The sequence below is a fragment of the Haliotis cracherodii genome, unplaced genomic scaffold (genome assembly GCF_022045235.1).
Source record: "Haliotis cracherodii isolate W230 unplaced genomic scaffold, xgHalCrac1.p SCAF_8, whole genome shotgun sequence".
In the NCBI taxonomy this organism is placed as follows: Eukaryota; Metazoa; Mollusca; class Gastropoda; order Lepetellida; family Haliotidae; genus Haliotis; species Haliotis cracherodii.
Genome location: NW_027266341.1, coordinates 54,310,885 through 54,335,292, shown reverse-complemented (window position 1 = coordinate 54,335,292; position 24,408 = coordinate 54,310,885). Strand labels below are relative to the sequence as shown.

The 24,408-nt window shown below is 38.4% G+C and overlaps 1 protein-coding gene across 1 annotated transcript in view; it reads left to right on the top strand.

The window, feature by feature from the left end:
* The first annotated feature begins 9,320 nt into the window (after positions 1-9,320).
* Positions 9,321-24,408, top strand: part of LOC139449974 (TBC domain-containing protein kinase-like protein) — a 28,117-nt gene continuing 13,029 nt past the window's right edge. Inside the window, exons 1-16 of the mRNA XM_071231587.1 lie at positions 9,321-9,392; positions 9,859-10,093; positions 12,421-12,493; positions 13,054-13,168; positions 13,763-13,836; positions 15,213-15,354; positions 15,883-15,952; positions 16,493-16,548; positions 17,267-17,328; positions 18,710-18,767; positions 19,393-19,486; positions 19,960-20,098; positions 20,660-20,759; positions 21,283-21,332; positions 22,117-22,222; positions 23,656-23,790. Of these exons, the coding sequence (XP_071087688.1) occupies positions 9,901-10,093; positions 12,421-12,493; positions 13,054-13,168; positions 13,763-13,836; positions 15,213-15,354; positions 15,883-15,952; positions 16,493-16,548; positions 17,267-17,328; positions 18,710-18,767; positions 19,393-19,486; positions 19,960-20,098; positions 20,660-20,759; positions 21,283-21,332; positions 22,117-22,222; positions 23,656-23,790 (1,467 nt within the window). The 5' untranslated portion in view covers positions 9,321-9,392; positions 9,859-9,900. The remainder of the gene's footprint in view (positions 9,393-9,858; positions 10,094-12,420; positions 12,494-13,053; positions 13,169-13,762; positions 13,837-15,212; positions 15,355-15,882; positions 15,953-16,492; positions 16,549-17,266; positions 17,329-18,709; positions 18,768-19,392; positions 19,487-19,959; positions 20,099-20,659; positions 20,760-21,282; positions 21,333-22,116; positions 22,223-23,655; positions 23,791-24,408) is intronic.

Below are 24,408 nucleotides of genomic sequence, written 5' to 3'. Positions count from 1 at the left end.
GTCATAAATAGTAAAAATAATCATTATATTTCAACAGTTGTGCAGGTAGTGACCACTATTTACCCACGCGCTATATCCAAGCAATATGAAAAGTCTGTAGATGTCCCTTTCCGCGACCAGTGTTTGTCTCCCATTTAATTGATATTGGAAAACACACAGGGATGTTTCTTTGATATAATAATGTATAGATTGACCAGTAGGGGTCATGCATAGTAAAACTAATATATATATATTACAACATCTGTGGAGGTAGTGACCACTATTTACCCACGCGCTATATCCAAGCAATATGAAAAGTCTGTAGATGTCCCTTTCAGCGACCAGTCTTCGTCTCCCGTTTAATTGATATTGGAAAACGCGTAGGGATGTTTCTTTTATATAATAATGTGAAGAGTGACCAGTAGGGGTCATGGATAGTAAAAAATAATGTATATATATTAGAACATCTGTGGAGGTAGTGACCACTATTTACCCACGCGCTATATGCAAGCAATATGAAAAGTATGTAGATGTCCCTTTCCGCGACCAGTGTTCGTCTCCCGTTTAATTGATATTGGAAAACACACAGGGATGTTTCTTTTATATAATAATGTGAAGAGTGACCGGTAGGGGTCATAAAGAGTAAAAAATAATATATATATTACAACAGCTGTTGAGGTAGTGACCACTATTTACCCACGCGCTATATCCAAGCAATATGAAAAGTCTGTAGATGTCCCTTTCCGCGACCAGTGCTCGTCTCCCGTTTAATTGATATTGGAAAACGCGCAGGGATGTTTCTTTAAAATAATAATGTGAAGAGTGACCAGTAGGAGTGATAAATAGTAGAAATTATCATTATATTTCAACAGCTGTAGAGGTAGTGACCACTATTTACCCACGCGCTATATCCAAGCAATATGAAAAGTCTGTAGATGTCCCTTTCCGCGACCAATGCTGGTCTCCCGTTTAATTGATATTGGAAAACGCGCAGGGATGTTTCTTTGATATAATAATGTGAAGAGTGACCAGTAGGAGTCATAAATAGTAAAAATTATCATTATATTTCAACAGTTGTAAAGGTAGTGACCACTATTTACCCACGCACTATATCCAAGCAATATGAAAAGTCTGTAGAGTTCCCTTTCCGCGACCAGTGTTCGTCTCCCATTTAATTGATATTGGAAAACACACAGGGATGTTTCTTTGATATGATAATGTGTATACTGACCAGTGGGAGTCATGCATAGTAAAAATAATTATTATATTTCAACAGTTGTGCAGGTAGTGACCACTATTTACCCACGCGCTATATGCAAGCAATATGAAAAGTCTGTAGATGTCCCTTTCCGCGACCAGTGTTTGTCTCCCGTTTAATTGATATTGGAAAACACACAGGGATGTTTCTTTTATATAATAATGTGTATACTGACCAGTAGGGGTCATGCATAGTAAAACTAATAGATATATTACAACAGCTGTGCAGGTAGTGACCACTATTTACCCACGCGCTATATCCAAGCAATATGAAAAGTCTGTAGATGTCCCTTTCCGCGACCAGTGTTCGTCTCCCATTTAATTGATATTGGAAAACACACAGGGATGTTTCTTTGATATGATAATGTGTATACTGACAAGTAGGAGTCATAAATAGTAAAAATAATCATTATATTTCAACAGTTGTGCAGGTAGTGACCACTATTTACCCACGCGCTATATACAAGCAATATGAAAAGTCTGTAGATGTCCCTTTCCGCGACCAGTGTTTGTCTCCCATTTAATTGATATTGGAAAACACACAGGGATGTTTCTTTGATATAATAATGTGTAGATTGACCAGTAGGGGTCATGCATAGTAAAACTAATATATATATATTACAACATCTGTGGAGGTAGTGACCACTATTTACCCACGCGCTATATCCAAGCAATATGAAAAGTCTGTAGATGTCCCTTTCCGCGACCAGTGTTCGTCTCCCATTTAATTGATATTGGAAAACACACAGGGATGTTTCTTTGATATGATAATGTGTATACTGACAAGTAGGAGTCATAAATAGTAAAAATAATCATTATATTTCAACAGTTGTGCAGGTAGTGACCACTATTTACCCACGCGCTATATACAAGCAATATGAAAAGTCTGTAGATGTCCCTTTCCGCGACCAGTGTTTGTCTCCCATTTAATTGATATTGGAAAACACACAGGGATGTTTCTTTGATATAATAATGTGTAGATTGACCAGTAGGGGTCATGCATAGTAAAACTAATATATATATATTACAACATCTGTGGAGGTAGTGACCACTATTTACCCACGCGCTATATCCAAGCAATATGAAAAGTCTGTAGATGTCCCTTTCCGCGACCAGTCTTCGTCTCCCGTTTAATTGATATTGGAAAACGCGTAGGGATGTTTCTTTTATATAATAATGTGAAGAGTGACCAGTTGGGGTCATGGATAATGAAAAATAATGTATATATATTAGAACATCTGTGGAGGTAGTGACCACTATTTACACGCGCTATATGCAAGCAATATGAAAAGTCTGTAGATGTCCCTTTCCGCGACCAGTCTTCGTCTCCCGTTTAATTGATATTGGAAAACACACAGGGATGTTTCTTTTATATAATAATGTGAAGAGTGACCAGTAGGAGTCATAAATAGTAAAAATAATCATTATATTTCAACAGTAGTGCAGGTAGTGACCACTATTTACCCACGCGCTATATCCAAGCAATATGAAAAGTCTGTAGATGTCCCTTTCCGCGACCAGTGTTCGTCTCCCATTTAATTGATATTGGAAAACACACAGGGATGTTTCTTTGATATAATAATGTGTAGATTGACCAGTAGGGGTTAATGCATAGTAAAACTAATATTTATATATTACAACATCCGTGGAGGTAGTGACCACTATTTACCCGCGCGCTATATCCAAGCAATATGAAAAGTCTGTAGATGTCCCTTTCCGCGACCAGTCTTCGTCTCCCGTTTAATTGATATTGGAAAACGCGTAGGGATGTTTCTTTGATATAATAATGTGAAGAGTGACCAGTAGGGGTCATGGATAGTGAAAAATAATGTATATATATTAGAACATCTGTGGAGGTAGTGACCACTATTTACACACGCTATATGCAAGCAATATGAAAAGTCTGTAGATGTCCCTTTCCGCGACCAGTGTTTGTCTCCCGTTTAATTGATATTGGAAAACACACAGGGATGTTTCTTTTATATAATAATGTGAAGAGTGACCAGTAGGGGTCATGGATAATAAAAAAGAATGTATATATATTAGAACATCTGTGGAGGTAGTGACCACTATTTACACACGCTATATGCAAGCAATATGAAAAGTCTGTAGATGTCCCTTTCCGCGACCAGTGTTCGTCTCCCGTTTAATTGATATTGGAAAACACACAGGGATGTTTCTTTTATATAATAATGTGAAGAGTGACCAGTAGGAGTCATAAATAGTAAAAATAATCATTATATTTCAACAGTAGTGCAGGTAGTGACCACTATTTACCCACGCGCTATATGCAAGCAATATGAAAAGTCTGTAGATGTCCCTTTCCGCGACCAGTCTTCGTCTCCCGTTTAATTGATATTGGAAAACACAAAGCGATATTTCTTTTATATAAAAATGTGTATACCGACCAGTAGGAGTCCTAAACAGTAAAAATAATCATTATATTTAAACAGTTGTGCAGATAGTGACCACTATTTACCCACGCGCTATATCCAAGCAATAAGAAAAGTCTGTAGATGTCCCTTTCCGCGACCAGTCTTCGTCTCCCGTTTAATTGATATTTGAAAACACACTGGGATGTTTCTTTGATATGATAATGTGTATACTGACAAGTAGGAGTCATAAATAGTAAAAATAATCATTATATTTCAACAGTTGTGCAGGTAGTGACCATTATTTACCAACGCACTATATCCAAGCAATATGAAAAGTCTGTAGACGTCCCTTTCCGCGACCAGTGTTCATCTGCCATTTAATTGATATTGGAAAACGCACAGGGATGTTTTTTTATATAATAATGTGTAGAGTGACCAGTAGGAGTCATAAATAGTAAAAATAATCATTATATTTCAACAGTTGTGCAGATAGTGACCACTATTTACCCACGCGCTATATGCAAGCAATATGAAAAGTCTGTAGATGTCCCTTTCCGCGACCAGTCTTCGTCTCCCGTTTAATTGATATTGGAAAACGCGCAGGGATGTTTCTTTAAAATAATAATGTGAAGTGTGACCAGTAGGAGTCATAAATAGTAATAATAATCATTATATTTCAACAGCTGTAGAGGTAGTGACCACTATTTACCCACGCGCTATATCCAAGCAATATTAATGGTCTGTTGATGTCCCTTTCCGCGACCAGTGTTCGTCTCCCGTTTAATTGATATTGGAAAACACACTGGGATGTTTCTTTGATATGATAATGTGTATACTGACCAGTAGGAGTCATAAATAGTAAAAATAATCATTATATTTCAACAGTTGTGCAGGTAGTGACCACTATTTACCAACGCGCTATATCCAAGCAATATGAAAAGTCTGTAGACGTCCCTTTCCGCGACCAGTGTTCATCTGCCATTTAATTGATATTGGAAAACGCACAGGGATGTTTTTTTTATATAATAAGGTGTAGAGTGACAAGTAGGGGTCATGCATAGTAAAACTGATATATATATATTTCAACAGTTGTGCAGATAGTGACCACTATTTACCCACGCGCTATATGCAAGCAATATGAAAAGTCTGTAGATGTCCCTTTCCGCGACCAGTGTTCGTCTCCCGTTTAATTGATATTGGAAAACACACAGGGATGTTTCTTTGATATGATAATGTGTATACTGACAAGTAGGAGTCATAAATAGTAAAAATAATCATTATATTTCAACAGTTGTGCAGGTAGTGACCACTATTTACCCACGCGCTATATACAAGCAATATGAAAAGTCTGTAGATGTCCCTTTCCGCGACCAGTGTTTGTCTCCCATTTAATTGATATTGGAAAACACACAGGGATGTTTCTTTGATATAATAATGTGTAGATTGACCAGTAGGGGTCATGCATAGTAAAACTAATATATATATATTACAACATCTGTGGAGGTAGTGACCACTATTTACCCACGCGCTATATCCAAGCAATATGAAAAGTCTGTAGATGTCCCTTTCCGCGACCAGTCTTCGTCTCCCGTTTAATTGATATTGGAAAACGCGTAGGGATGTTTCTTTTATATAATAATGTGAAGAGTGACCAGTAGGGGTCATGGATAATGAAAAATAATGTATATATATTAGAACATCTGTGGAGGTAGTGACCACTATTTACACACGCTATATGCAAGCAATATGAAAAGTCTGTAGATGTCCCTTTCCGCGACCAGTGTTCGTCTCCCGTTTAATTGATATTGGAAAACACACAGGGATGTTTCTTTTATATAATAATGTGAAGAGTGACCAGTAGGAGTCATAAATAGTAAAAATAATCATTATATTTCAACAGTAGTGCAGGTAGTGACCACTATTTACCCACGCGCTATATGCAAGCAATATGAAAAGTCTGTAGATGTCCCTTTCCGCGACCAGTCTTCGTCTCCCGTTTAATTGATATTGGAAAACGCGTAGGGATGTTTCTTTTATATAATAATGTGAAGAGTGACCAGTAGGGGTCATGGATAGTGAAAAATAATATATATATATTACAACATCTGTGGAGGTAGTGACCGCTATTTACCCACGCGCTATATGCAAGCAACATGAAAAGTCTGTAGATGTCCCTTTCAGCGACCAGTGTTCGTCTCCCATTTAATTGATATTGGAAAACACATACGGATGTTTCTTTGATATAATAATGTGTAGAGTGACCAGTAGGGGTCATGCATAGTAAAACTAATAGATATATTACAAGAGTTGTGCAGGTAGTGACCACTATTTACCCACGCGCTATATCCAAGCAATATGAAAAGTCTGTAGATGTCCCTTACCGCGACCAGTGTTCGTCTCCCGTTTAATTGATATTGGAAAACTAACAGGGATGTTTCTTTTATATAATAATGTGAAGAGTGACCAGTAGGAGTGATAAATAGTAGAAATTATCATTATATTTCAACATCTGTAGAGGTAGTGACCACTATTTACCCACGCGCTATATCCAAGCAATATGAAAAGTCTGTAGATGTCCCTTTCCGCGACCAGTGTTCGTCTCCCGTTTAATTGATATTGGAAAACACACAGCGATGTTTCTTTTATATAAAAATGTGTAGAGTGACCAGTAGGAGTCATAAACGGTAAAAATAATCATTATATTTCAACAGTTGTGCAGATAGTGACCACTATTTACCCACGCGCTATATCCAAGCAATATGAAAAGTCTGTAGATGTCCCTTTCCGCGACCAGTGTTCGTCTCCCATTTAATTGATATTGGAAAACACACAGGGATGTTTCTTTTATATAATAATGTGTAAAGTGACCAGCAGGGGTCATGCATAGTAAAACTAATATATATATTACAACATCTGTGGAGGTAGTAACCACTATTTACCCACGCGCTATATGCAAGCAATATGAAAAGTGTGTAGTTGTCCCTTTCCCCGACCAGTGTTCGTCTCCCATTTAATTGTTATTGGAAAACGCACAGGGATGTTTCTTTTATATAATAATGTGTGGAAGGTCCAGTAGGAGTCATACATAGTAAGAATAATAAATATCTTACGACGGTTGTGGGGTTAGCGACGATTATTTACCCAAATGCTATATCCAAGCAATATGAAAAGTCTGTAGTTGTCCCTTTTTCCTGTTTAATTGATATTGGAAAACACACAGCGATGTTTCTTTTATATAATAATTTGTAGACGTTCTAGTAGGAGTCATAAACGATGCGGTTGTACGATGATTCAAAGGATGTGTGGGAAATATTTTCATGCAGAGAACATGACAGAAATCTGCAAAGAGAATATATTTCAAACTTTAAAGGTCAACAGAGAGCTTGCTATTTTGGCACTTTTGTACGACGTTGCATATGTTTCGCAGCACAGTGAGCAATATGACATGATAACAGTTGACCCGTGATTATCCAGGGCAGAATAGGTCTTGGGCAACCCATTCTTGCCCTAAAAGACGACTATGCTTGTCATAAGAGGCGACCAATGGGATCGGGTGGTTAGGCTCGCTGACTTGGTTGAAGCATGTCATCGATACCAATTGTGTGGATTGATGCTCATGATATCAATGACAAGAATAGGTTGTTGAAGACCTAATCTACCCCGGGGGGTCTTCACGGGTATGATAAGTTTGTGTGAAGTATTACAGTGTAAAGGAACTGCTGGACATATAGAGCACCATATTGTGTTTACAGGCTGTTGTCAGGGATTCCGTAAATTCAGATCAACAACCCACTCAAAATACTGGACTCAACCCATGCCACTTCACTCAATATATTTTTGTAATACAAAAGAGTTGGCATTTCATTTAGTCGTGGTAGAATGGAGATTTAATATTTGAAACCTCATGCTGCGCTTTTGGTTCCAAATTCAATTTAGCATGGTTAAATCTACAGGTAACCTAGCTCTACATTGAAAACACAGTATGTTTATGTCCTAAATATGATGCGCTGCCCTTTTGAAGGTTTTAGGTCAGGGGTATAAAAATATTTCTAAGTTCAAAACATGAAACAAGATACCGTTATATTTTCTGAGATATTCCACTTATCAAACTTTGCACTGCACCTCCTCTATTTTAGTATGGTAACTGTTCCCTAAAATTCAAAAGAATGCATGCAGTGCTTAAAATGTTTAAGTAGAAAAAATATAAGTAACCCAATGAAAAACAGTTGTATTTTTTCAGAAAATCCAAAAATTGAAATCGAACCTCACACAGCACCTGTCCTATTGATACACAAAGTTTGAGAAGAATCTATGCTGTAGTTTTCAAGTCACACTAGAATATGTCCTCGGAAAGATTAAATCCCCGACCTTTTATGGTTAAGAAACCATTAATTTCAAGTAGGGCTCATGAAAATAACATTAAGGTTGCCTGACTGGCTAACTTAATTTTCTTGTGAACTATAACACATTATTCAGTTGACAAATATGAAACGAGAATATCATGTTAAAATTGTCACAAGCTAGATATGATAAATACCCGAGTTCTGATATTAAGGATGTTCTGTAATATTTGTCATGCTTGTTATGATCCATTGTTGAAGTTCTGCAAGTGACAGAAACCCAATTGAGTTTGACTGTATTTCAAACAAAAGTAACATTCACTGAAACTTGAATACCAGATTTTATTCCTTGTATTTGGAAGTGTAAAAAGTGCATTAACACTGTCACACACGCTTTATTTATAAATTTAAGTTTAAAGCACAGATGAAATGAAATTAAGCCTTAAAACTAAGTACCATGCCACAATAAAACTTTTCACAGTTTGCAGTTAATGAGGCATTTATTTTGTGATATAGTTGCAGTAGGGCTGGGACGAGTTCAAATTTACTACCCGGTTAGCCGATCCCCTATTACCCGGGTACCCACTGCAAGTCTCAAGAGTAGGTAACAAAATGTCAGACTGGATTTAATTGCAGTGTTAAATGGTAGTGTTTTCTATTTTGGAAACAGAACACAAACTCAACATATGATTGTTAGAACATAGAGACTTTCAACACATCCCCTTGTCTAAAATTGTGCATGATACACAAAAAATAATAACGTGTGGTATGAAATGATTTCACAAGGTTTGGTTGAAATGTTCAGTACCGCTTATTGTTAATGGCTTAAATGACAATACATGAGCAAACTCGATTATTTACAGACCGCCGTCATTTAGTTGAAATATTGGTGAGTGCTTCGTTAAACAACAACAAATAAACAAATCTGACACAACTAACCCAAAGGATCTAAGAGGCACGCGTGGATAACATAATATGCTAAAAGATATGTCTTGAGCCATATCGATTTTAATCATACTTGGTGGCAAACAAATTTTAGCATTCGCACTGTTGACACAACCACAATAAAACCGACCATAACCCACCTAAGAGACTTCCTGGCAGTTATAGTAAGCGATCTGTACGTTAATATAACAACAAGCCGACCTTCGACAGAAAACAAATGCGTAAACAGATCCGCCATGACAGTAGCACTGAGCGCAAGTAATTAAAGGGAAGAGTCGTGCCCTTGCAAGATGTATACCACTCGATAAACGTAGCGCTGTGGCCTGGTCTGGGAAAGGGACGTATACTGACTCGACCCACGTGTTTCAACAGGAAGTAAAACTTTGTTAAGCTTTTCCGCAAAAGATGTATTCAAGGGAGATAACTGAGTTCCGGGAAAGGGGTGTGAATTTTTTTGTCTACCTTGAAATGTGTGCATTTGAGCAAGTTTATTCGTGTAAGATATCTCAATTGTGTTTGTTTACTATCGTAGAATGTCACAGTGTTTTTGTCCAAGTATGTCATTTGTTACACATCGCTGGAGGTGATTTTTTAGATATTATTTTATCTCTCCTATTGTGCATCAGCTCATGCCAGAGTCAGCTGATGCCGGTCATAGTAAGCTTAGGTCATTCATGTTTTTGTGTATTTCAAAGACAGGTAGTTCAGAGGTTCAGTTTACCATTGCTATTTTTCTTGTTCAGAATCCATAGTAGACCTAACTGTCAATACCTAATTGTTGTACGTCTTTCAATAAAAGTTTACACATTATATCTCAAAAAAATATATGTTTAGATTCTTAAATGACAACAAATGCTGAAAATATCAATATTAAGACTACAGGTTTTTGCACACATTTTAGCTTTTAGGCAGTTACAAGTGCAGTAAAAGTATTGAGATGGTTCTTTTTACTTTGATTGCAGGTTGTACCAGGATCCACAAGAGTTTCATAACATAGTACAACCATGAGTAGGTTAGGTGAAGCCGAATTTGGAGTTTCAACATTCTTTGCGGCAAGTCATCCAAATGACAAATGTGGTGCCAATGGCCTGCCGCTCACACCAAACTCCATAAAAGTCCTTGGACGCTTCCAGTACCTAAAAACATTTGAGCATCCTGCTGTTTGCAAGTATCTGGATATAGTTAAAACCAAAAATGGTAGGTGGATATTGAATTTCTTGTTGTTAGTACATATTTACATGTCTATACATCATGACAAGGCTAATAATATCAAAATATGTTGTCTTGTCCAGTAACTATGGGGAGCTATGCGATATAGATCTATGTAATGAGGGTAAGATAGGGTAGCCTAGTGTTTGGAACATTTACTTGTTGGTTCTATTTTCCACATTGTACAATGCTGAAGCCTACTGCAATATTCATAGTGTTTCTGCCATGATATTCCTTGACTATTGCTAGCAACACAAAACCATAGTCACAATTAATAAGTGTAATAAGCACCTAGGGTGCTCTGAAAATTAGAAATAGGGGGCTTTTATTAGAATATAATTTTGGTGAGATAAAAAATGGAGTTGAAAGATTGTAAATTTAGTGGTTTATTCTGACAGCCTGAAATGATTTAAAAGAAGAATCTGTGCGTATTATACACAATAGATATATTCTTGAGAATTTAATTGCCCATAATTAAGGGTGCATATAACACACAAGTGCATATTATACACAAATAAATAAGTCCTGCATACATTGATCAATCTGAAAGGGTGCTAATTGGGATTGTTCACTAGCCAATATATTAGCAAATATCATCGTGAAGGTTTATTAGAACGGGGCACTTATTACGTCGAATACGGTAATATTCCTATTTACAGTTGAACCCTCAAACCTAGTGGGACTGTGTTATAACACCGATATATAAGAACATTTGAGAAAACAAGGCATGGAAGTCCAGACCGGATCAAGTAACAGTAGTAAGATCAATCGTATGTACGATTGCATTCACAGGACAATACGAACACAACATGGGTATGGGGTGACAAATTGAAGTGTATTTCAGTGGCAATCATCAATGGGAATTGTGACAAATCATGTACAGTGGAATTAAATGTAAATCTAGGATTAACAAAAGGCGTACATCTACCTTATTTTGTGTATCAGAAGTCAGGAAAAAAGTGGGTGGCACATGATCATCGTACAGTAGTTACCATGGTTACAAGAAGTTGAATATGTTTCTTATGGAAAAAGTCAGTTACTGATGTCTGTTTGCATTTATAGTCACTTGCTTATGTGTATGTAACTAGGTTAGACAAGGTAGCAAGCGCTTTGAAATTTGTGTCCTCACTCCTCCGTGACAGTCCATCAAATGGACAAAAACAACAGTGTCACTCTAACCTCAAGCTTTATTTTTCACTCCTTGAATATTGGGAGTAGTGTCATGCTACTTTGATTCCTTTAGTTTGTTCAAATTGCACGGTATGGTTTACAATAGTGTTACATGTGTGAGGAAAGGTGCTGGATATACATGTAACAAGGAGAAGTGCTCACCACTATGTGAGGTGCATTTCTGCGCTTTTCAAAACTGTTAATGTGTCAAATGACAACTTCGAACTAAAGGTAGGAAACTCCATAGTAAAATCACAGTTGGGACCGAGTCCATTTTTCGAGATTGCGTTGTGTCTTTTTGTCTTGAATTTGAGATAAGTGGGTAAATTTTAGGTCTGGGATGATACATCTGTCTTAGTTCTCGCTATCGCTAAACAAAGATCTGAGGACATCCCATTACGGTTCACGTCAGAATGACCTTTCATCCAACATATCAAAGCTTCGCTTACCAGATCATGAAAGTGACATTCGGAATGTGTTTTTTTATCATGCAACCAGGAAAACGTTAACACGGGGTATTCCGAACGACAGTTATGGCCGGTACGACTGATTCCGTCAAATATCGTTTATCTCTCGCTTCCGTGGGTAAAACATTTGAACGGAGGAGGCGTTGCACAGTACATGGGAAGTACTGTCATACAATTTCAACCATATATTAGACATTCCGGAATGTTTGTTTGTTAAGTTTTCAAAATTTTAATGGAGAACTGTGCCAACATATTTTTCAAGCGTATTCTGAAATGGAAGTCGCCAGGTTGAACAAGTACCATAAAGCTCGAGAAAGCTGCTTTCTAATTGGCTGACGTTTGTAATTTCAGTGGTTGGTCAAAGTTCGCTAAATGTCGTTCTGATGTGACCCGTAATGGGATGTCCTCAGATCTTTTTTAGCAGCAGCGAGAACTTAGATCTGATGAGATTGAGCCAACCAGGAAATATGAAACAATTTGTGTTAGCTGGTTATTGAACACTTCCTATTATCATTTTTATTGTTTTTACACAAATATCACTTGTAATATAAGGTATGTATTGCGGTACAGGGTTGTAAATTGATGTATTGTATCATGGGATGTGTATCGGGATACAATACTGTACCCCTGTAGTGTTACAGCACTAGAATTTATATTGACCACATGTCCCTGTTCCAGAGAGACTGATTGTGGTATCAGAACACTACACAGAAAATTTGGCCAAAGTGTTCCAAACTGGGAAATTTTCCAGGTAAGGTATCAATAAATTAAAAATGAAAAGAAATATATGTAAGAAGAACTATGTCTTTAATTCTGCTAATACAGTCAAGTCCCGTTAATCTGACAGTGTTGGTTGCTTGTGATTATATCGGATTAACGAGTATATTGGATAAACTAAATTAAGTAGTATCGACGTTCATGATCGAAAATTGATTGATATTTTTATTACTTCTTATCTTTTTTTTTTTGACGATTACATTTTCTACTGATATAAGAATTTCCATGTTTATTGCATCATTAAATGAAGAGTTGATGTGTAAAATTTGATTGCTATTTAAGCTTATATTTGTCATATTACACAATATTGCATGCAACCCTTTAGTCTGTGCAAACATATTTCATAAAGATTTGACAAGGATATCTATGACCATGTTTTTATTTATTTTTAAAGTTGGGTTTACTTGTAGTATTTTATCCCAGGGGGTCGGGGGTTGGGGACGGGGGTATTTATAATAATATTTTTGTGTAGTATGATCTAGTTGTTTTATTTTTTTTAAATATCTCTGCATTACTAATTTACTTTTTTTTCAGTGAAGCCACCCTTTCGCCACTGATATTTGAAATTCTTCAAGGGTTGGAGTATCTGAACGGTCGAGGTGTGACACACCGCAACCTTGCTCTACACAACATCCTCTTTACCTCTCAAGTCAGTAGCATTCATAGATCAAAATTACCTAACAACATGTCATTGATAAATTTATTGATAAGGCCTTGAGGGAGAACCTAATCAAATATAAATTATCTGTTGTTGTTCATTATTATTCACAGCAATTTCAGAAGGGGCGAGGAGCGGTCGGGTCGCCTATTGGTTAAAGCGTTCGCTTGTCACGCAAAAGACCCAGGTTCGATTCCCGACATGGGTACAATGTGTGAAGCCCATTTCTGGTGTCCCCCGCCATGATATTGCTGGAATATTGCTAAAAGCGGCGTAAAATCATACTCACTCACTCACTCAGAAGGGGCGCACAGTCTCCATTTTCCTTTCAGTTCTTTTTTGTTCACTGAGTAACATGGGTGAATATTCTTTTTCAAAATCCTGGATCCACCTTTGTTGCTTTCTTAATTATGATTGATTATGATTATTAACAAATGTGATCTTATTTCATAATTATTCTGCATTCACAGAAAGTACTGATAGGAGTAACTTCAGTTATCAAAAAAGGAAGAATCAGTAATTTTTTAAATATTTTCTTTATTCTAATCATCATTTAGCCGTTAATATTGTGTGTCCCTCTTTCAGGGGAAAGTGAAGCTGTCAGAATATGGAATGTACTACATGACAGATGCCAGCACATCCGTGTCATTCCCCATCGGGTGAGAGATCGGTCCTTCATCAGCCATTCCTATAGGTTCAACTGTTTAGGGATGGACGGAAGTTGCTTAAGGGACCAAATCTGTGATAGGCATTTAGAAGTTGGAAGATAATCAAGTCTATGATAGGCATTTAGAAGTTGGAAGATAATCAAGTCTATGATAGGCATTTAGAAGTTGGAAGATAATCAGGTTTGTGATAGGCATTTAGAAGTTGGAAGATAATCAGGTCTGTGATAGGCATTTAGAAGTTGGAAGATAATCAAGTCTATGATAGGCATTTAGAAGTTGGAAGATAATCAAGTCTATGATAGGCATTTAGAAGATAATCAAGTCTATGATAGGCATTTAGAAGTTGGAAGATAATCAAGTCTATGATAGGCATTTAGAAGTTGGAAGATAATCAAGTCTATGATAGGCATTTAGAAGTTGGAAGATAATCAAGTCTATGATAGGCATTTAGAAGTTGGAAGATAATCAAGTCTATGATAGGCATTTAGAAGTTGGAAGATAATCAAGTCTATGACAGGCATTTAGAAGTTGGAAGATAATCAAGTCTATGACAGGCATTTAGAAGTTGGAAGATAATCAAGTCTATGATAGGCATTTAGAAGTTGGAAGATAATCAAGTCTATGATAGGCATTTAGAAGTTGGAAGATAATCAAGTCTATGACAGGCATTTAGAAGTTGGAAGATAATCAAGTCTATGATAGGCATTTAGAAGTTGGAAGATAATCAAGTCTATGATAGGCATTTAGAAGTTGGAAGATAATCAAGACTATGATAGGCATTTAGAAGTTGGAAGATAATCAAGTCTATGATAGGCATTTAGAAGTTGGAAGATAATCAGGTTTGTGATAGGCATTTAGAAGTTGGAAGATAATCAGGTCTGTGATAGGCATTTAGAAGTTGGAAGATAATCAAGTCTATGATAGGCTTTTAGAAGTTGGAAGATAATCAAGTCTATGATAGGCATTTAGAAGATAATCAAGTCTATGATAGGCATTTAGAAGTTGGAAGATAATCAAGTCTATGATAGGCATTTAGAAGTTGGAAGATAATCAGGTTTGTGATAGGCATTTAGAAGTTGGAAGATAATCAGGTCTGTGATAGGCATTTAGAAGTTGGAAGATAATCAAGTCTATGATAGGCATTTAGAAGTTGGAAGATAATCAAGTCTATGATAGGCATTTAGAAGTTGGAAGATAATCAAGTCTATGATAGGCATTTAGAAGTTGGAAGATAATCAAGTCTATGATAGGCATTTAGAAGCTGGAAGATAATCAAGTTGGTGAAGGGCAGTTTGTTAATATTCAAAGTATTATTTTATTCAAATCGATTGATTCTGTAATACTGTTTCCATCCTTCTGCCGTTCAGTCAGCTCAAATACATGGCCCCGGAGACACTGTGTGGAGGCCCCACAGAGACGGACGACACCTGTGAGACGAGTGTCCAGCCTCTGTCCTGCTTCAAGGTGGACACATGGTCACTCGGCATTATCCTCATGGAGGCATTCACGGTAGGGGCTTCATCCTAATAATAGCTTCTTTGAGAGACATTTAGAGAGTTGGAGTACTGAGTAAGGATAAGATATATGGATTACAATTAGAAGTGACGTTTCGGTGTAGGCTCTAACACCTTTATCATGCAAGTGAGGTAAAGAGTATGGTTGACAAGTATATATACAGGAGACAGTGTTTATATTTATACAGTTGAGTAGATTGGGATGTAGTTACACTGGAGTGTACGTACAGGCTTCTCAACTCCAGTCTAACTCCATTCCAATCTACCCAACTGTATAAACACTGCCTCAGAAAAGACGTCAGTCAAATCAACTGTTAGAGGGGGTCATTGTGATTTGATACCTGTGACTCACCAATCGAATCAGATTGAAAAATATCGAGTATTTATGAAAAGTGACTGGTTCACAGGATATAAAGTGACTCGCTGATTCCCAAGAAACATTGCCTTGTTTTATTTACCCTATACCCTGTTTGCTACTTTCAATTTAATCTTTTGATGAGATAAATCATTATTCATCTTTCAGGGAAAAGAGTTGTGGGAAAACTTACCAGTGGAACACATTTTTCAGAAGGTGTTAAGGCTTCTAGATTCCAGTGAGTACACTGAGTACCTCATGTCAGCGTACTAAATTATTACCAGCATACACTGGAAATACATGTTATCCAAAGAAGTTGCTACATCATGACTGAACGCATTTTAAAAATTAACTGATTTTGTTCAACATGAACAATGTGATTGGAGAGATTTCAAATGTCTTGTCACTGAACATGTCATCTTTTCCAAAGTATGCAAAATCCCTGGGGAAAAAACGAAAGTGTCCAAATGATTACTAACAAATGTTATGGATCTATTGATGCTAGGAAATTTCCATGGGTTTTCCCAAGAATGTGGAAATCGTCTGACAGTGTTTACGCCTAAATGACAGTCTCATAAAAAAAACATGTGAACGTCGAATGTGAATGTACCATTAAATGGTACCATTAAATGGATGTATCATTAAACTTCACAATATTATAAGTTTGTGAGTTTCCGTAGCCCAGAATGTTTTATGTCAATGCTTGTGTGTTCTTGAAACATTACTGTGTAAGTTGTATTATACATCCATGATGTCCTGTCAACATGGCGTTTTCCAGACATGGACCCTCTAGATGTGATAGCACAGGACCAGGGCATAGAGAAAAAACTCCATGTGAGTACTGAGCATATACACCCATTTCTTCAGACAATAGATCAGGGGTCGAAATACATTATTACCGATATGTTATTCTTTGTGGTCAACTTGACCAATCCCTTTCCAGAGTTGCTTCCATTAAGCATGGCAGGATCCTTGAATTGTTGGATTGAAAGATTTGATCCTTGGTTTGTCTGCACCAAATCTGTGCTCATGGGTTTCACCAAAGTAGTCAATGTCTAAAACCTGCATCTTTTTTGGCTGTATGATGCTGAGTGGGAGGCAGTGATATTTTGTTTGTTGTTTAAAACCTCACTCAGCAATATTCCAGCTATATGACAGTGGTCTGGAAATAATTTAGTCTGGACCAGACAATCCAGTGATTAACATCATGAGCACTGATCCACACAATTGGGATACGATGGCATGCATCAACCAAGTCACCGAGCCTGACCACCGGATCCCATTAGTTGTCTCTCACGACAAGCATAGTCGCCTTTTACGGCAAGAATGGGTTGCTGAAGACCTGTTCTACCTCAGGTCTTTACGGGTCGGCAGTGATAGAACTGAATACTGCTTGTAAAGCAGCTTTGAGCCCAACTCACGTGCTCTGATCAAGATAGGCATTATTCAAGGATATTTGGTATATACAAATAGATGTGTATCAAGTTAACAGTTGGATGAATGTATTTTCTTCCTTTGAAATGATAGATTATGTATTTGTTTCTTTTTTCAGGAACTTTCCAAGGATGGTTTAGACTTTCTTCGTCTGTGTTTGACATTGTTGCCATCTAAGAGGTGAGAATTCATCAATACCTGAAACTAATCCTTTTATTGTTTGTTAAGAACCTTTGTCTTGTCATGCTTGTAGGGAGGGGTGGTCGGGTAGCCTAGTGGTTAAAGCATTCGCTCGTCACGCCGAAGACCCGGGTTCGATTCCCGACATGGGTACAATGTGTGAAGCCTATTTCTGGTGTCCCCCGCCGTGATATTGCTGGAATATTGCTAAAAGCGGCGTAAAATCAAACTCACTCACTCACTCACTCATGCTTGTAGGGATGGGACGAATTCAAATTTATTATCCGGGTACCTGAGCCCCTATTGCCTGACCCTACCTTGGTACCTGCTGTAGGTCTCAAGAGCTGGGTACAAAATGTCTGATTGGGAATTGTTTCACTGGAGCCTGGAAATATTTAGATACACATATAAAACAATCTGGTCATGTATAAACTGAAGTTGACTGAAGCTATTCCTTATTGAAACATATGAAAGTTAGATGGTATGCGTGCATACTCAGAGTGAGTGAATGAGTATGGTTTTAAGCAATCTCATTAAAATCAGACCTTAGTTCTCGCAACCGATAAACAAGGATCTGAGGACATCCCTTTAGGGGTCACTTCAGAACGACCTTTCATCCGACCAATCAGTGCGTCGCTTACCAGATTATGAAAGTGACAGTCGGAATGTCTAATCATGCAACCTCGAAAACTTTAACATGGGGTATTCCGAATGATAGTTACGGGTGTAACGACTGAATCCTTACATTCTAGACCATCTATTAGCCATTCAAGAATGTTTTTTTGTTCAGGTTTCAAATTTGTAATCGAGAATTTGTCAAAATATGTTTTGAAGCGTAGTCACCAATTTGAAATTAGTGCCGTAAAGCACGAGAAAGCTGCCTTCTGATTGGTCATTCCATTGTTCGGTCACAGTTCGGTCTGACGTGACCCATAATGGGATGTCCTCCCAGCGGTAGCGGTAGCGAGAACTTAGATCTGATTTAAATGAGATTGTGTTTTACGGCACTTTTAGCAATATTTCAGCAATATCACAGCAGGGAAACCACACAGTGTACCCATTTGGGGAATTGAACCCGGGTTAACGGCTACCTCAGTACCCCTGCATACTCAGAAAGAAATGCAAACAATAGTATCTTGTGTGTAACCATTGAGATATAGTGATTTTTTTACTGTAAACTACATATCACATGATTAACCATGGGTCTGGGTAGTCCTGTGGGTACCTGGGTCCTTCTCAGTACCCACCCGACCCAAGTACCTGAATTACCGATCCCAGTCCTACATGCTTGCTTCTCTAAGTGTTATTACTAATTCCTTTGGTGCATAAGATATAATAATATCAATTTTTTCTGTGAGGTAACTTCATATTTTTCTTTCAGACCAAGTCCAACTGATTTAAGAAAGCATCCATTCCTACGAGATTTACGCTTGAAAGAGGTGAATATTCAGGGCAAATATCTGACCTAGGAAACATTTTCCCCCATAGTAAGGTCAATGGCAATATGACCAAGTTGAGACTTGTGTGAGGCACATTTCAGGCAATAACACAAACAGATATTGATAGATCAAGATCAATGACCAAGACACATATGAATTTAGGGGTGCAGTTATATTACATTGAACTGACTGCTGGTTGTGGCTCTCGCCTTACTGGTGTTGCAGTCCTCCTGAATCCGTAGGGACCCATGAAGATCCGGGGTAGAATAGGTCCTCAGCAACCCATGCTGGCCATAAAAAGCGACTGTGCTTGTCGTAAGAGGCGATTAACAGGATCGGGTGGTCAGGCTAGCTGACTTGGTTGATGCATGCCATGGCATCCCAATTGCGTGGATAGATGCATATGATGTCAGTCACTGGATTGTCTGGTCCAGACTCGATTATTTACAGACCGCCGTCATATAGCTGGAATATTGCTGAGTGCTGCATTAAACAACAAACAAACTGACAAACAAATCAGTCCTTAGGGTTAGTTGTGTTAGGGTAGGTTAAAGTCAATATAAGATATAGAGGCCACAGTATAATGTTGTTGTATGGTGCTTGACTTGTGTTGTCTTGGCTACAGGTCCCGTACAAGAATGGCTACCCTCTGTTCACTGCCCACCTGCGATGTGCCGACCTGGAGTTGCCAGTGCTCAATGAGGATGGTAACATGAATGGTCTGTGTTGCTGCTTTATATTCTAAGATTCATTAATTTTAGAAAAATATGAGGGATTATCAATTATCTGTCCCTAGTGAGTGAGTGAGTGAGTGAGTGAGTGTGGTGTTACGCCGCTTTTAGCAATATTCCAACAGAATCATCGCAGGTGACACCAGAAATTGATTTCACATGTTATACCCATGTGGGCAATCGAACTCGGGTCTCCAGCGTGACGAGCAAATGCTTTAATCGCTAGACTATCCCACCGCTCCTCTGTCCCAAGTGAATGAATGTTGTACCATGGACTACTATCACGATCATAGCATTAATTCTCTGTGGACACTTCAATGTATTTCTGAGTTTTAGGTTTGACATTCTATATATGATCATAGCAAACTTATTTTTATGCAACATGAGAAATGATGTATCATGTAGCCCATGTGATGTTTCTGATGCATGTTGAAATGTGTCCTTTTGACTGAATTCTGTAGATTTATGTGACGACCATTTGTCGGAGAGAAGCATGGAGGAGGTATACTATTTGTGGCGACTCGCAGGGGGAGACCTGGAGATGGCGCTGCGGAAAGCCGGCCTCATCAAGACCAACCCTCCCATCACTTTACTGCCATGGTAAGAAAAACGTTCCTGTGACATTAAAAAAGAAAAATGTGTATTGCTGGGATATGAAAGGAGAGTATGTTTAGTGTTAATCAGGAGGAACATCATTGTGTGGATATGAAGAAATACCGTATATTGCAGTCTATAAAACGACCACCCCCTATAAGGCGACCCCAATGAAAAGGCCTTCATAACTGATGCTAATTTTTATAACCCACCTATAAAGGTAATAAAGTATTCTTGTGACGTCAAACTATTTTTCTAAGTATGTGTTTTTGTATAGGTTATAAAACATAATGATTTCACAGAGACTAAAGTTACCATGGTTACAAAGATCTTTTTTCAGTGAAATATTTTTTCTGTGATATTAGATTGATTTTGTGACCACCAAATGACTCTCAGTATGGTAACTCCAAGTGCAAACAGGTTCAGTTGCGACATGACAAGCATATCACTTCCGACGTCACGACGTCTGTACTGGCAAGCCAACATTTTGTATTGTATGGAAACACTGACTGGTGAAGCTAGATTGTATGGTAGGTAATAATAAAGTCTGTACCTCTCTGTGTTCAGCTATGTGAGTCCCGAGGGGGAAGTGTACGGCCAGCCGAGGGACGACGCAGAACTTCTTGACAACACCATCATCATCTTGTCACAGGAACAGCTCCGAAATGTAGGTGGTAATAGTAGAAGGGAGATAATTCAGAAATGTAGATAGTTTAAGGGAGATAACCCCAAAAGTAGTATAAGGGAGATAACTCAGAAATGTTGATGGTGTTGCGATAACTCTGAAATGTAGGTACTGTAAGGGAGATAACTCTTAGGTATTGATAGTGTAAAGTAGATAACTCAGAAATTTAGGTAGTGTAAGGGAGATAACTCTGAGATGTAGGTGATGATAGTGTAAGGAACATTAGCTGAAGTAAAATAAGAAGCAAGGTTGTATTTCTAATACAGTGTGAAAATTATTAAAAAAGCTTTTAGACAGATCATAATGTTGTTATTTCAACCTCAAGAAACAAGGAAAAGTTGAATTTTTATGAATATTGTCTCCATCATATTTAAGAAATACAGATTATTTTCCTGCAGTTCTACCAAGGTTTGTAAATGAGGGATTAATGAAGGCCAAGGTTTCCATACATCTGTTGTGATTAAATCATTTTAGATTCTAGAATCAATCATTATTTCTGCCACAGAGACTCAAGGACATCGAGGAGACAGCTTATTACCCCCTGCTGGAAGATGAGTAAGTTGTCTTGTACACATCTTTGTGCATGTCATTGTGGACCTGCGAATATCCGGGATAGAATAGGTTTCCACAACACATTCTTGCCACAACAGGCAACTATGCTTGTCGTAAGAGGCGACTTACGGGATCAGGTGGTCAGGCTCGCTGACTTGGTTGATGCATGTCATTGTATCCCAATTGAGTGGATTGATGCTCATTATATCAATCACTGGATTGCCAGGTCCAAATTCGGTTATTTACAGACTGCAGTCATATAGCTGGAATATTGCTGAGTGATGCGTTAAACAACAAACAGCATATCATTGTGAAGTATTCAGATAGTTTCAACCTTGTACAATGTTGAAGTATTTACAGTGATAGATGTGAAAAGAGAACCTCATATCTCTTGCTGTAACCACAGTGACAACATGGAGACATCAATAAGTGGTACAAGACAAACACCAAATTGTGGTGACTTTATTCAATCCCCTGGCTGCATCGTATCAAAAGAATATTTAAAGATGGTACTTGTTATTCCCTGCCTGACATTCATATTAAGAGGATAAAGCACAGACTGGTCGGCTCGGAGTCAGTAAACTGTGTCTGAGTAGGGTATTCATGTTAAACTGGGACATGGTATCTCAGTGGGCTAGCACTATAAAACAAGCAGACTAAAACAAGCAGCCACACTCATGGTGGATGCAGGTTGCTATGTGAGTGAAATAATTTTGAATGCGACGTAAAACCCCATTTCACCTCACCTGTCATACTTGATGTACAAGACATGTAATTGTTTTGTCAGGTCAAGCACGACATCTGCTGGGTTGCCGACGTCCCCAAGTAGCGGTGACCTGACTGACACTGCCAGCCTCCCTCTCGTAATCCGTGAGAAGGATGTGGAGTATCAGGTGACAATTTAGTTCAGATAATTTCATTAACAATATAATGTAGTTTGAGGGCAGTGGAGTTCTCAGTGTAATCATTAGTAAGAACAGCATGTACAGGACTATCATGTTTGAAGGTGAGAGCGTATCTTGTGAAGGGGCTCCGAAATGTTGCCTGGTTATGATCCTTGATCTGACGGGGGCACTGGTGGATTCGCTGTGCAGAGTTGCATCCCTTGGGCGCGCCAGAAAACCTATGATTGTGGGTTCGAATTCCGGTTCGCCCTGATTATGTTTCTAGGTTTATCAGCACCATACCCGTGCTCGTGGGTTTCACCGAAGTGGTAAACGTCCGAGACCTGCATCACTTCAGGCTTTCCTCCCACATTAAGCTGTAACGACGCGATATAACTGGAATACTGTTAAAAGCCGCGTTAAACCCAACTCACTCACTCACTCCTTGATTTGACAGCCATGCTCATGTGTTAAATTGTAAAATGTTTGCTGTAGGAATACCTTCCACATTAAGACACGCAGGCTGAAATACAGTCCAAACCTTGTTTAACCTCACCTACTCAATCACAAACTTGGGCGGGCAGGTAGCCTAGTGGTTAAAGCGTCCGCTCGTCATGCTAAAGACCCGGGTTCGATTCCCGACATGGGTACAATGTGTGAAGCCCATTTCTGGTGTCCCCCGCCGTGATATTGCTGGAATATTGCTAAAAGCGGCGTAAAACCATACTCACTCACTCACTCACAAACTTACTATGCAGGGAATACATGCCACCCAACACTGCTTTACTGCACATCTTGTGTTAAGATCATGGCGGCAATAGGTATTTGTATGCTTCTCTATGTAGGTTGATGGTACACAACTGTTTGTTTGGTTACATACTAGTCTGAACAAAAAAAACCAAAAAAAACCATGCCTGCACTCAAAAGTCAATGCCTGAGAACCAATTCTTTTATTTTTTTAAGCCTTAAGTGTTCAGAAATATCCCTATGGGATGTTGAGTAGTATATATTTGAGTGTAATGCAAAGCATGATGCCTTGATGTTAGAAGTATGATGGCATTATTTCTTTGTGAAGTTTAATATAAATGTCACTGTTTGATTGAGTTATGAGTTATGTGACAATCATTCCATGCAGGGGTGTGATTTGGATCCATAAATTCCCATTCATTTTCTTAAAAATCTCAGACTGTCTTGTTTTGTTCAGTGAGTGATTCTGTTTAATGAAGAATGTCCCATAAGTATTTTAACTTTACTCCATTGGAAAACGGAGGGCATGAGTGGCACAGCCTTGAAAGGGCAGATGGGTAAATATTTTGCCAAGGAAGACAAATATAATCCTAAGCGACTGAAATTAAGACACGCCAAGTTTATATAAGACAGAAGATACTGGATGCATATTTAGAATTTATTGTTTGAGATGAGTTATGAATGATGCTCCCCAGTTTCACCGCATCATCCTGTATGAGAGGCTACTCAAGGCGTACCCGTACAAGCGGCCACACATCTGGCAGGAAGCCCGGGTGGACATCCCTCCCCTCGTCCGTGCACACGTCTGGGCCGCTCTCCTGGAGGTGGAGGTAGGAAAAGCTCTTGTCGATGATCCTGATGATGATCTGTGTCATGTTACAAGGTGCTGTATGTCTCCATGGTATTTCTTAGACTTTAATGATCCTGTTTACATGCTGACCTGGACCCAACAAGATCCGGGTTATAATAGGTCTTCAGCAACCCATGCTTGCTTTAAAAGGTGACTATGCATGTCGTGAGAGGCGACTAATGGGATCAGGTGGTCAGGCTCGCTGACTTGGTTGATGCATGTCATCATATCCAAATTGTGTAGATCGATGCTCAAGATGTCAATCGCTGGATTGTCTGGTCCAGACTTGATTATTTATAGACTGCTGTCACATAACTGGAATACTGCTGAGTGTGGTGTTAAACAACAAGCAAACCAACACGCTGAACCGCCTTGGTTATCTGCCTGTAGATTGGAAAGTCAGTGGTTTGATCCCCTGGTCATACCATTCAAAAAGATATTAAAAGATGGTACTTGCTGTTACCATTCCTGGTGTTTGGTCTGGTCTACTTGAAGTTAGTATAATGTGTCTGAGTGAGGTGCCCATGTAAAACTTCAGCATGGTCTGGACTTGTACAAGCGGCCACACACATCTGCATCGCTATATAAGTGAAATGAT